The 12,071-nt window shown below is 38.5% G+C and overlaps 1 protein-coding gene across 3 annotated transcripts in view; it reads right to left on the minus strand.

Moving 5' to 3' along the window:
- The window catches only part of Tmem144 (transmembrane protein 144), a 68,511-nt gene that overhangs the window by 12,437 nt on the left and 44,003 nt on the right, over positions 1–12,071 (minus strand). For 2 of the 3 annotated variants that reach the window (XM_090343193.1, XM_090343192.1), the window contains exon 12: positions 7,860–10,213. The exons of the other annotated variant lie outside the window; for it this stretch is intronic. In XM_090343193.1, coding sequence (XP_090199319.1) covers positions 10,130–10,213 — 84 coding nt within the window. In that variant the 3' untranslated portion in view covers positions 7,860–10,129. Of the gene's footprint in view, positions 1–7,859; positions 10,214–12,071 lie in introns of those variants that run through there. 3 annotated transcript variants of the gene reach the window in all.

Consider the following 12,071-nt stretch of genomic DNA (forward strand, 5'->3'; position numbering starts at 1 on the left):
AACATGTGAGTATATAGCTGGGTGCTGATAGATATGAAAATATGTCTTCAGTGTACTTGATGACAAAAATATTCCAAAATAAAGTATACAATTCCTAGTTTGCCACTTATGTGTGTCTGAGTAGAAAAATTCTCAATGTAAATGTCACATAGTAGTTCTTTGCCGGGGCTAGCTGGCAGCGAACCAGGATTCCTGAAATAGGGAGCAGGGACTAGGAAAAAATAAAAGAGAGACAAACAGATGGGATTCAGGAGGACTACAGCCCAAGTCAGCAGTCCAAGAAGGCTGTGAGCATAAGACTTCAGCCTAAGACTGTAGTCCAGTTTATTTCAAGTTCTGACCTTAAATACTCTTCTTTAAACTAGGGAGCTGCCAGGGGCTACATATGTACAAAATAGTAATCAAGTCACAAATAGAATAAATGAGAAGCTATTAACATTGCCCAAAGTCATCTTGATAAGAAGTGATAAACATTGCTTAAAGTTATCCTGATAAGAGCTACTTCCTTGTGTATACAATTGTGTGGGTCCAAGGTCACTGACCCCACAGTCACGGTCACTGACTCCACAGTCAGCCCCCAACAGTTTTTAGATGAGCTTTCATGAAAAATAGATTTTTTTTTGGTACAAGTACTGGAATTTAAACAACAGTCTCCATCTCCATGTAATCTTCATAATTTCATCTCAAGACTTATCTAAAGACTTGTATTCCAAAATAAGCTCATATTTAGAGACACTGGGAATGAACTAGACTGTTACAAATAGTCTAATTCCTCTTCTTGTTCTTCTTCTCCTCCTCCTCCTCCTCTTTCTCCTCCTCCTTCTTTCAATTCTGGGGCTTTAAGTCAGGGCCTAGACACTGTCCTTGGGCTGTCTCAAGGCTAGCACTCTACCACTTGCAGCTTTTCCTGTGTAGTACTGAGAAATTGAACCCAGGGCTTCATGCATGTTAGGCAAGCACTCTACCACTAGGCCACACTCCTGGACCTTTAATTCTTTTGCTGAGAGAGAGATAGACAGAGAGAGAGAGAGTGACAAAGAGACAGAGGGACAGAGACAGAGAGAGACACAGAGACAGAGATAGAGAGAGGAGACAGAAAGGAATAAGGAGACAGAGAAACAGTAGGGTGTAGAAAGTTTATCAGATCGTTCACTGATTTATAGTAAGCCATGACTAGGAGAAAAATGCGAGACTGAATAAATATTATCTGGAAAAGGAACATGTGGAAAAATTCTTCCAAATGGAATAGGGCTTGCAAGAGTCTCAGTTCACTACAAACAGTAAACAAAACAAATAGACTCATGCTGTAAAAGGTATTGAGCACTAAGGCACTTAGCAAGGTAATCCTTCAAAGAGGCATAAGTCAGCACAGACAGCTTCTTTGATTGCACCTGATAAAGTTAGACAGCAAGCATTAAGACCAACAAACCACTTCTAACAATATTGCATCCCAGAACAAAGCTCGAAAATGGAGAAGGAAAAATAAACTTAGCATTCAACAGCAAAATCCACTACAATTGGCATCTAAATAAAAATTCTCATAAACAGAAGCACTTGTATTCATAGAAGCCCCTTATAAAGAAATTATATAATAGAATTAGAAGACAATGACATTAAAATAGCATATTCTCCACATATTCGAGAAGGCAGAGGAAAGCATAGTGTGTGAAGAGGAGACTAAGAGATGTAAAAATGACGTAGGTAAACTTTTAGAGGTAAATAGAAATATGTCAAAAGGGAAAAACACTGAGTGTGATTAATAGTATTTAGACACTAAAGGCAGAACCACCGATAATGTCTAAAATGAAACAAAGAGGCGGTATAAAAATAATTGGTGATTTATGAAAAAAATAAAGTGACCTAACTTATGTGTAATTGTAGCTTTAAAGTAAAAAGAAAAAGAGAAAGGAAAGTGTTGTACCCGAATTCCTAGAACCCCGAAAAGACCACCAGAGGCCACAGTCAAAGCTAAAAAGCAGGGGTCCTTGTATTTACGAGTCTAGACTCGGGCCTTCTCGTACCAGCAGCCGGCAGCACTGAAAAGGCCCTGAGCAAGAACTTTACACTGCTTTTATAGGGAAAGTACAATTACCTGATTGGTTATTTGATAATTCAAACCACTGGTCAAATCAGAGCTCAGGTGTCTAACCACTGAGCACCAAGCTGTTACCATTTGGGGTTCAAGTACATGGGCCCTAAACAAGGGGGGGAGGGGGTCATTCCCAGAACATGGAACAATCTTGGCACAACAAAAGCTTGTTAAAAAAAAAAACCTACTGGAAGGCAGGACTGTGGCCTAGCAGTATGGTGCTTGCTTAGCACACAAGAAGCTCTGGCTTCAATAACTCAGTACCACATACACAGAAAAAGCTTGAAATGATGCTGTGGCTCGAGTGGTAGAGCACTAGTCTTGAGAAAGCCCAAGGACAGTTCATGCCTCAAGACTGGCAAAAACAAAAACCAAAAACCAAAAAAACAAAACCCTACTGGAAACAGTATAGAAGAGATAGTATAAGTCAGTTAAATAAAAGAGAAAACAGAGTAGAGGAAACCTTAAGACCTAAAGCCAACTCATGAAATAGATCCTGAAAATAGGTAAATATTAAGCTAAAGTGTTTAGGAAAGAAAGCTCCAAAATGATCAATACTGTTAATGAGAAAGTTGTCATAATTGAAGATCTAACAAATACCAAAAGGAGAAAATGAACTATTGGCTGGGTGTCAGTGGCTCATACTTGTAATCCTAGCTACTCAGGAGCCTAAACTCTGGAGGGTCACTGTTGGAGGCCAACTTGGTCAGAAAAGTTCATTAAACTCCATTCCCACAATGAGCAAAAGCAGGGCTGAAAATTTAGTACCAGTGTAAGAATACCAGCTGAGAACGCAAGCTAGAGCAAGCAGAAGACCCTCAGTTCAAATCCTACTACTGCCCCAAACAACATAACTAACAAAATAACAACTTATTAGAGGTAAATGTTGACTGTAACATAGTTGCGAAGCACAATCTGTGCCATTAAAAAACCCCATCAGAGTAGGAAACTTCCTCACACTCTATTGGTTTTTAGCATGAGAAACTAATAGGGCTAAAGCCTTATCTTAATGATTACCTAAGTGCCTTACAGTACTCTGTAACTTTCTTCATAGGTCTTTAAGATTTTAATTTGATTTCTTTGGATTTTCTGATCAAGTTCCACAACAGATTTGTTAATGTATCTCAATGGGTAGCCTCAGATGCAAAGAAAGTACTTAATAAATACGTTTATTATGATTTAGTAAATAAATAAGCACCTATCTTATAAGAATTGCTGGTGTGTAGGTCGGTAGTAGCATGTATGTTTAGCATGTGTGAAGACCTGAGTGTAATCCCCAGCACCAAAAGAAGAAACATTCCAATGAGAAACAAATTTTGGAAAGTCTATTAGTCCACTCTGACACTCAGGAAAAATTCCTGAGCTGTTGATATATTTTAGATATGAGGCCTTTGTCTGTTGTATGGTTAGTGAAGATCTTCTCCCACTCTGTAGGCTTTCTAGTTAATTTGCTACCTATGTCCTTTGCCATACAGAAGCTCTGCAGTTTATTGCAGTCCCACTTATCCAGACTTTCTATGATTTGTTGAGTTTCTTGGTCCTTATTAAGAAAGTTTTGACCTGTGCCAAAGAGAGCTACTGTATCTCCTATCCTTTCTTGTAAAGTTTTCAGTGTATCTGCTTATACCTCGAGGTCTTTGATCTATTTGGAGTTAATCCTGGTGCAGGGTGACAAAGAAGGATCCAACTTTAGTTTTCTGCAAGTACTTAACCAATTCTGCCAGCATCACTTGTTGAAGAGGCCGTCTTTCTTCCATTCTATTTTTTTTGCTCCCTTATCAAATATTAGGTGGCCATAGGTCTGTGGTTTAATATCTGGGTCCTCAGTTCTATTCCATTGGTCTTCAGGCCTGTTCTTGTGCCAGTACCACGCTCTTTTGGTCACTATAGCTCTGTAATAGAGTCTAAAGTTTGGTATTGAAATTCCTCCTGTGCTGTTATTTCTGCTAAGAATTGTTTTTGCTATACTAGGTCTTTAATTATTCCATATGAAATATTGGATTGCCTCTTCTATTTCTTTAAAACATGATGTTGGAATATTGATGGGTATTGCGTTGAATTTGAAGATAGCCCTTGGCAATATTGCCATTTTCACTATGTTAATTCTTCCAATCCAGGAGCATGGGAGGTTTTTCCATTTCCTCAGTTCAAAGAAACAACCATCTAATTAAAAGATAGGCCAAAGACTTAAAGAGAGTCTTCTCTGAAGAAGAAATAAAAATGGCCTATAGACACATGAAGAAATGCTCAACATCTCTGGTCATAAAAGAAATGCAAATCAAAACAACTCTAAGATTCCACCTCACTCCAGTGAGAGTGGCCAGGATCAAGAAATCTAATAACAACAGATGCTGGAGGGGATGTGGCCAGGAGGGATCACTACTACACTGTTGGTGGGAGTGCAATCTCTTTCAACCACTATGGAAAGCAGTATGGCAGTTCCTCAAAAGACTAAACATAGAGCTCCCCTATCACCCAGCAATTCCACTACTTGGCATTTACCCAACCATCCAGAAACAAGGACATACTAAACCCACTAGCACAACGAAGTTCATTGCAGCACTATTTACCATAGCAAAGATATGGAACCAACCTAGATGTTCCTCAGTTGATGAATGGATCAACAAGATGTGGTATTTATACACAATGGAATTCTATGCTGCTGTCAGAAAGAATGACATCGCCCCATTTGTAAGGAAATGGAAAGCCTTAGAAAAAATCATATTAATGAAGTAAGCCAGACTCAAAGGAACATAGGCTCAATGGTTTCCCTCATTTGTTCTAATCAGTAGAAACCTTGGGCTCTCCTAGCAGAGATTTACAATAGAACAAAACCTAGATACATAAGGCCATATAGTATGACACTAAATGAAAGGACTTTCAGGATAAGGAAACAAAAGCCATATAGTGAGTGATTGATTGTTGTCTTTAATGTACTATGTTATCTCTCATCTCTTTTGCTGTCCCTTGGTTATCTCATATTGTTACAATATTTCACCTGGTTATCTGATATATTGTATATATGTGGTTATTTGAAATTGAATAGTGAAGGGAGGAAAACAAGATGAAGGGCGGGGGTGGTGGGAGGGAAATGGGGACCAAGACAAGAGAAAGAGTATCAATTTTTGTGAAATAATGCACCCTGTATCTGGTGAATATAATGTAACCCTTCTATTAATTACAATAAAAAATATATGGAAGAAAAATTACTGATACAGGCAGATACAAAGAAAAGGGGTGTAGGTGTCCAAAGATTCAGATGCACCAAAGGCTTTGGGGTAAGGGATGCCCTTGGCTGTATCACCTCTTGGTAGATGGTGGATGAAAGGGACGATGGCATGGTGCATGGATGATGGTGACAGTGATGGCATGACCATGGTAGAATGTCGGTTGAGCAGGATTCACATCTCAAGCCAGGGTGCAGTGTAAGAACTGCCAACAGGTTTCACCAGAACTATTTCCATTCTCAATGGCTTCAGGACCTTCTAGGACCCATCTTTCCTCCCCTCCCTTCCCCTCCTGTGCTTTGTCCTCTCCCTTGCCCCACTCCAACTTTCCTTCTTCCCCCCTCCTACCCTTTCTCTTCCTCCTCCCTGTTACCTCTCCCCTTCCCTTTTTTTCCTTCCTTCCTTCCTCCCTCCCTCAATCCTGCCCTCCCTCTTTCTTTCTTTCTTTCTTTCTTTCTTTCTTTCTTTCTTTCTTTCTTTCTTTCTTTCTTTCTTTCTTTCATTATAAAGGTGATGTGTAGGATTCTTCTACCAGAGTATCACAATGTCTCAAAAGCTATGTACATAAGGCCATATAGGATAAGACTAATGAAATGAACTCTAGGATATGGAAACAAGAGGTTTATCTTTGTGATTTTTTTTGCCAGTCTTGGGTTTGAGCTCAGGGCCTTAGCACTGTCCTTGGATTTTCTCAAGGCTAGAGCTCTACCACTTGAGCCTCAGCTCCACTTCCGGCTTTTTTCTATATATGTGGTACCGAGGAATCGGATCCAGGTCTTCATGCATGCTAGGCAAGCACTCTACCACTAGGCCAAACTCCTGACCCTGTGATTGTTGTTCTTTATGCACTACGTGAAGGTATTTCTTTTATCTTTTTTTCATTTTATGGTTCATCTCACATTGGTAATGTATCTGACTGTGGTACTTGGTATATTGTATATACATTTATATGAAATAGGGGAAGGGTTGGGGGAGGGAAAGTGGGAGAAAAACATGGGAATGGGTATCAATGTTCAAGAAGTAATGTACCCATTACCTGATGAATATAACTGTAACTGCTCAATATATCACTCTGACAATAAAGTACAATTAGAAAAATAAAGGTGATGTATTGAGGGGTTACAGTTGCATAAGTCAGGTAAAGAGTACAATGTCACTTCTTCCCATTTCTTCCAATTTTTTTCCCTTTCTTGAAAGGGTCAAGAGAAATACTCCTCTTTCCAGACCATGTTATACCACAGGCAATAAATTGGAAAGAGGGTGATGTGAATTTTAGCTCTTTGAAATCTTTCATTATACTGGACACTAGTGGTTCATGCCTGTAATCCCAGCTACTCAGGAGGTTGAGATCTGAGGATCATGGTTCAGAGCCAGTCCAGGAACAAAAGTGTGTGAAACTCTTATCTCTAATTTCATCAGAAAACCAGAAGTGGTGCTGTGTCACAAAGTGGTAGAGTGCTAGCTTTGAGCTGAAATGCTTAGAGACAGCTCCCAGGCCCAGAGTTCAAGCCCTGTAACTGACCAAAACAAAAACCAAAAAAAAAAAAAAACCAACCCTCCCCAAAACCCAACTTTCATTACTGAGTAGCCAGTCACAAAACAAAAGGTAAAAATTTCAAAAATATATTGCAGCCATTCTAAATCTGCTTCCCATAGCTTCACCTCAGTGTTAACATTCCACGTTTATTCAAAGTCACAAAAAAGCAAGTATGTTTTAAATCTTGTACACTTAGTATTTTACATAAAATTCTATGTAGTTGTTTTATATAAATATTATAAATTATATATGGTATTTTACATAAATATTGCTTTAGTTACTAATAATCTACTTATTGGCTCTATGTTATACACAGTATTGTATGCCTTGCCTTGATGACTCAATATTTTTCTGTTAACAGTATAGATGCAGGTAAGTATAGTCATTGAGAACTCCAAATATAAACAAATTAATACAAAAAGAAATAAAAGATTTGGTTCCTTTGGAGAAATGCTGTACTGTTGATGTACTGTTAATGACTGTTAATATACTGTTAATGTACTGTTAATGACTGACTCGAGTTCTCTTTTTCCTGCAATCAGAATGACCTGGCTAGCTGCTCCTCTACTTGCTGTAGTACTGCTGCTGGACGCAAGATGGCAGGAGCTCTTTTTACAATAAGGCAATCATTTCCGATAAGGAAAGCCAAGCTAGAAATCATTCAACATAAGGATCTGGTCATACTAGACAGAGAACCTCAAGGGAAGTAGGCATTAACTCCCTAAGATGAGCAAGTATGGTGGAGATTCCAACTTGTTCCTTTAGACAAACCACAATAAATTGCTTGACAATCATTTGGAAAAGCCTTTTGATTTGTTTTTTACTCCAGGCATTGTCTGGTCACAGCAACTGTGTATAAGGAATCATACTTTTGTTGTAGTTGTTTTATTCATTTTTCTTCTGAAATTGCTTTAATTCATGTCTAAATTTGGCACTTAAATTCTGAGTCTCAACTAACAGCTATCCAATATAAAATCCTAAAATACATTTAAAGAAGAAAAATAGCTTTGGTATCATGTCAATTTATTAAAAAGTTATCAGCATACATTAATGTTTCAAGTTAAAATTAAGATATTATACTAGAATATTCATTTGTATTAGCAATCCAATTTGAAATAGGAACTCATTGCCATTTGTGATATGGAGCAATGTGATGTAACTAGGTGGGAGAGATAGGCAGGTAGCCCTTGGATCTTACAGTCTATAGATATTCTTTGCCCCCCAATATTATGCAATGATAATGGCTAACAGTTTTATAGTGCTTGAGAAATTCCAGGTGTAAACATTTACCCATTCTAACTAATCTGAACCATACAGTAGCCACGTGAATTAAGTACTGTCATGAGCTCCATTGCATAGAAGGAAGGCTATCCTGAAGACTCAGGACCTGTCCAAAGCCCTGGGATGATAGAGGAAGCAGAGGTGGAATTTATAGTTGCACAGGTTGGCCCTGGAGTCTATGCAGTCAGACCACATTCTGCTTCTGCACTACAAAGCACGAAAAGATTGGGCAGCAATGGGTGAATGAAACAGATCTGAATATATGTAGAGTTTGGAAGCCATGGCTGGTCTTGCACTAAGATAGTACTTCTATTTGTGTGTTCATAAGGGATCAGCAAGTTCGTCATTTTCTTCTGTCTACTAGAAACCATCAGTCAAAACAGGAAAAAGTGTCTGGCTTGGAGTGCATGTACATGACCCCAGCACTCAGAGGCTGAGGCAGAAGAAGAAAAAGTTTGAGGCCAGTTTGAGCAATACAGAGAAATCAAAGAACCAAAATAATAGGGAAAAAAAAGGCAGAAAAATGCCAGATAGAATGATCTTAGATGTTTCACTAAAAAATAAGTGGCTTCATATGCTCATTAATCTGTAGGAGTTGCTAATCGAAGATGTTAATGCGGGAAACTAAATGCAGATAGGGAATAAAGTGAGATCAAGGAATTTCAAGACTTTTGATTTACAATATCTCAAGTAGTAGTATACAATCAAAATAATTGTTGTCCATGCTTTCTCACAAATACATAATGGGAAAAACAACTGCTTTTCAGCTGATCTGTTTTACATATAGCCAGGCTAAGTTGATAATTCATTAAAAACGAGGAAAATAATATACTTGAAATGATTAAAGCGACATCTTAGAGTAAGTTAATTTAACTAAGGTCAACAATATTAAACAGATGATGAAAAGGTAAGTACCAGAAAATGACTGAAAAGAGAGGGGAAGAAAAGAAATAAAAAAAATATTGTGTAGAAATGGTGAAAAGTTTCAACTTTGTGGGAGAAAATATTTTGGAGATCTCTTGCAGTGAATGCATAGAATTATTACAATTAATAATAATGTTAAAATTTCCAATGTATGTCCAATATAAAAATGTTGAGCTGGTGAGGTGAAAAATATATGTTCATTGTTTAATAGGATATTTCTATAATCCATAAGTAGATTAAAATATCACATTATTAACACATGCATACGTAAATACTTTTCAATTAAAAGCAAAATTTTATAAAATCTTTTAAAAAATGGCTTCTTTAAATTGTTCCTGATGAGCTGGACTTAAATACCAGGGAATCAGTCACAAATACAAAAGATAGAATGCAAAAATAGGCCATAACAGTCCTGAATCTGACTTTAGTTAATTTCCCCCAAATTTTGCATGACTAGGTGTATACTTATGTCTGAATACTTGTGTTCATGTGAGTTATCTATGTCCATAAATTCACTGATGGAAGATTTTGGTTCTCTGAGGATGAATTTTATCTGGAGACAGTAAAAGTATTTTGAGTTAAAACTGATGATGTAGAGCTAAGAAATATTCATTTGACCGAATAAAACATTTCACTTAAACATAATAGAATGATCTTTGTAACATAAATGTTACCAGCCATGACATTTACTTTCTTTTAGCAAAGGATCCAGGCATCTTTGAAATTTAATTACATAAGGTCAGTTTTTGCCCTTCTCTTCTCTTTATTTTTGCTCCTCTTTAGTCATATGTTAGAAATTTGCACAATTGCTTCTCTGAGCACAACCCCACTGTTTTGTAGCGATGTCACTCCAACCACTCCAGAGTAATGCTCAGAGGATGAAGACTTTCCTTTAGTCACCTAGAGTCCTGTCTTCATTACCAGCTCATCATAAGTTTCCAATCACATTTATTGGTGGCAGTCATTTACCCATGCCAAGCATGGCTGAGATTCATTCCCTGAGTGAATTCACTCTGCTCACAGAAGTATCGCTCTGATCCAGCAGAATTCTCTGAGCCACTGCCATTTCTGTTAGAGTTTAGAAAAAGCAGTGCATAGAGCTCCAGTCAGGATAGTGCAAAATGCAAGAGTCATTAGTAAGTAATTCCGTAGACCCTGGATAATAAAGGAGAATAACAAATGTAAAAACCTGATTCAAATTCAAATACATAAAAAGGATTATATTCTTTCAAGATGGCTCGGACTTTGGAAACCACTGCTCTAGCCACCTGTGTGCTTTTACTGCTCCTTTTTGGAAATCATCCTTATTCTCTTGCAAACCTAAAGCCTCAGCAACTGACTCTCAGTAATCACACAGGAGCCCAAGTGTGGCCCTATGTAATGAGGTAATGAGAGAGACAGCCATTAACCAAGAAATTGCATCAGAGAAGGTTGGGATATGAGAGACATGATCAATTAGAATGGCTGTTAGAGAGTATATTGTAGGATTCTTAATAAAGCTTTGTCTGAACCACAGGGAGTTGAGCTTCTAACAAGTATGGATAGATTGATTGCCCAGGGAAATAGGGCAGGAAGTAGAAGTTCCAGATAGAAGGAGATCTATGTGTAAAGTCCTGTTGTAAGACAAAGCTTGGTTCTGGGCAGTATGACTGGAGTGAGGAGAGGTAAGATGGAGGTGAAGGAGGTGGGCCTGCCTGTTCATTTAGAGGTCTTATAATCTTGTTATGCTTTTGAGTTCTAGTTCTCCAAATAACAGGAATACAGTAAAGAAGGCATATGTGCTGAAAAGATCAACTTGGCTTTCAGTAGGGGCTGGACTTCTCCATAGAATGGAGAACAGATTGGAAGGGCCAGAATAGATTCAAGAAGGCTGAGCAGGAACTGGCTTTGAACCTCCAGAGGAAAGATGGCAAAGCACAGATAGACAAAGATGGTTCTAAAGGGTGAGAAGAAACAGAGAGGAGGTCAGGAAGGACAGCGTGCTGTGTCTGATGGTGGTGGTGCTTGCAGTGGGAGACATTGGTTACCACATTCCAATGTAACCAAGTCCATTTTCAGATTAACCAAGAAATATCTTCTAGTGTTAAACAGAAATATTTCATTTCCTATAAGATCTATAGCTAGGGGTGCAAATAGATCGATTTTAATCTCTCACACAAGATAAACTCTCAAGCATTGAAGAATAGCTATCTTCTATTCCCAGGGGCCTTTCTTTTTGGTCAATATTTTAGCTGCTCTGCCCATTTTTTACCTGGAATGATTTTAAGCTCATCTTCCTGGCTACCCACCTCTGAATGCCTGCCTGTCACTTGCAGATAGACACATATAATATTTAGAGGCAAAATTTGAATGGCACAAAGATGTCTCCCTTATTTGGGGGACACTGTCTCAGGTGACATTCAAGTCTTCTAATAATCAAATCACAGAATATTTCTGTTATTAATTCTTCACAGTGTGAAGTAGCAATGTCATGTAGCAGACAAACAGGGCTCTGGGAGGAAAAGGGAGAATTTAGGAGGAGGTGACTCTTTGAGCATCATGCATCTTGCCTGCTTCACAGCCCTGAGGAAGGACTGGTAGCTTCCCTCTCTTGGTAACTCTGCTAAGGAGCCTGTGGAACATCTACTAAATCCTGGGCTCCTCTAGCCAGGCAAGGAGGTGTGCTTGCCTGGAGAGACTTGTTTCTCCATTTAACATGAGAAGCTTGGGGGCTTTTTGTCCTTACTGGCCCATTGCCAGGTCTGCTTTGGGGGAAGACCAAGAACAGAAACTCTTAACTGGATGAAAATATCTGGACAGGAGAGGTCAGGCTCTCCCAGTGGCACAAGAGCTTGCTGCATAGGGCCTTCCATTAGTCTCATTCTGCCTCCTTCCCTCACACTTCCTGAGAAGACTCTGGCCTATCTATTGCTGAAAAACAAACTGCAGACATTAAAGGTAAACTTGTGCTACAAACCCAGAGCAGAAACTATAGACAGGATGAAGAAAAATGTGAGCACTGCTAATGGAGATC

This window comes from Megascapheus bottae, chromosome 13 (assembly GCF_031878675.1).
Source record: "Megascapheus bottae isolate mThoBot1 chromosome 13, mThoBot2.hap1, whole genome shotgun sequence".
NCBI lineage: Eukaryota > Metazoa > Chordata > Mammalia > Rodentia > Geomyidae > Megascapheus > Megascapheus bottae.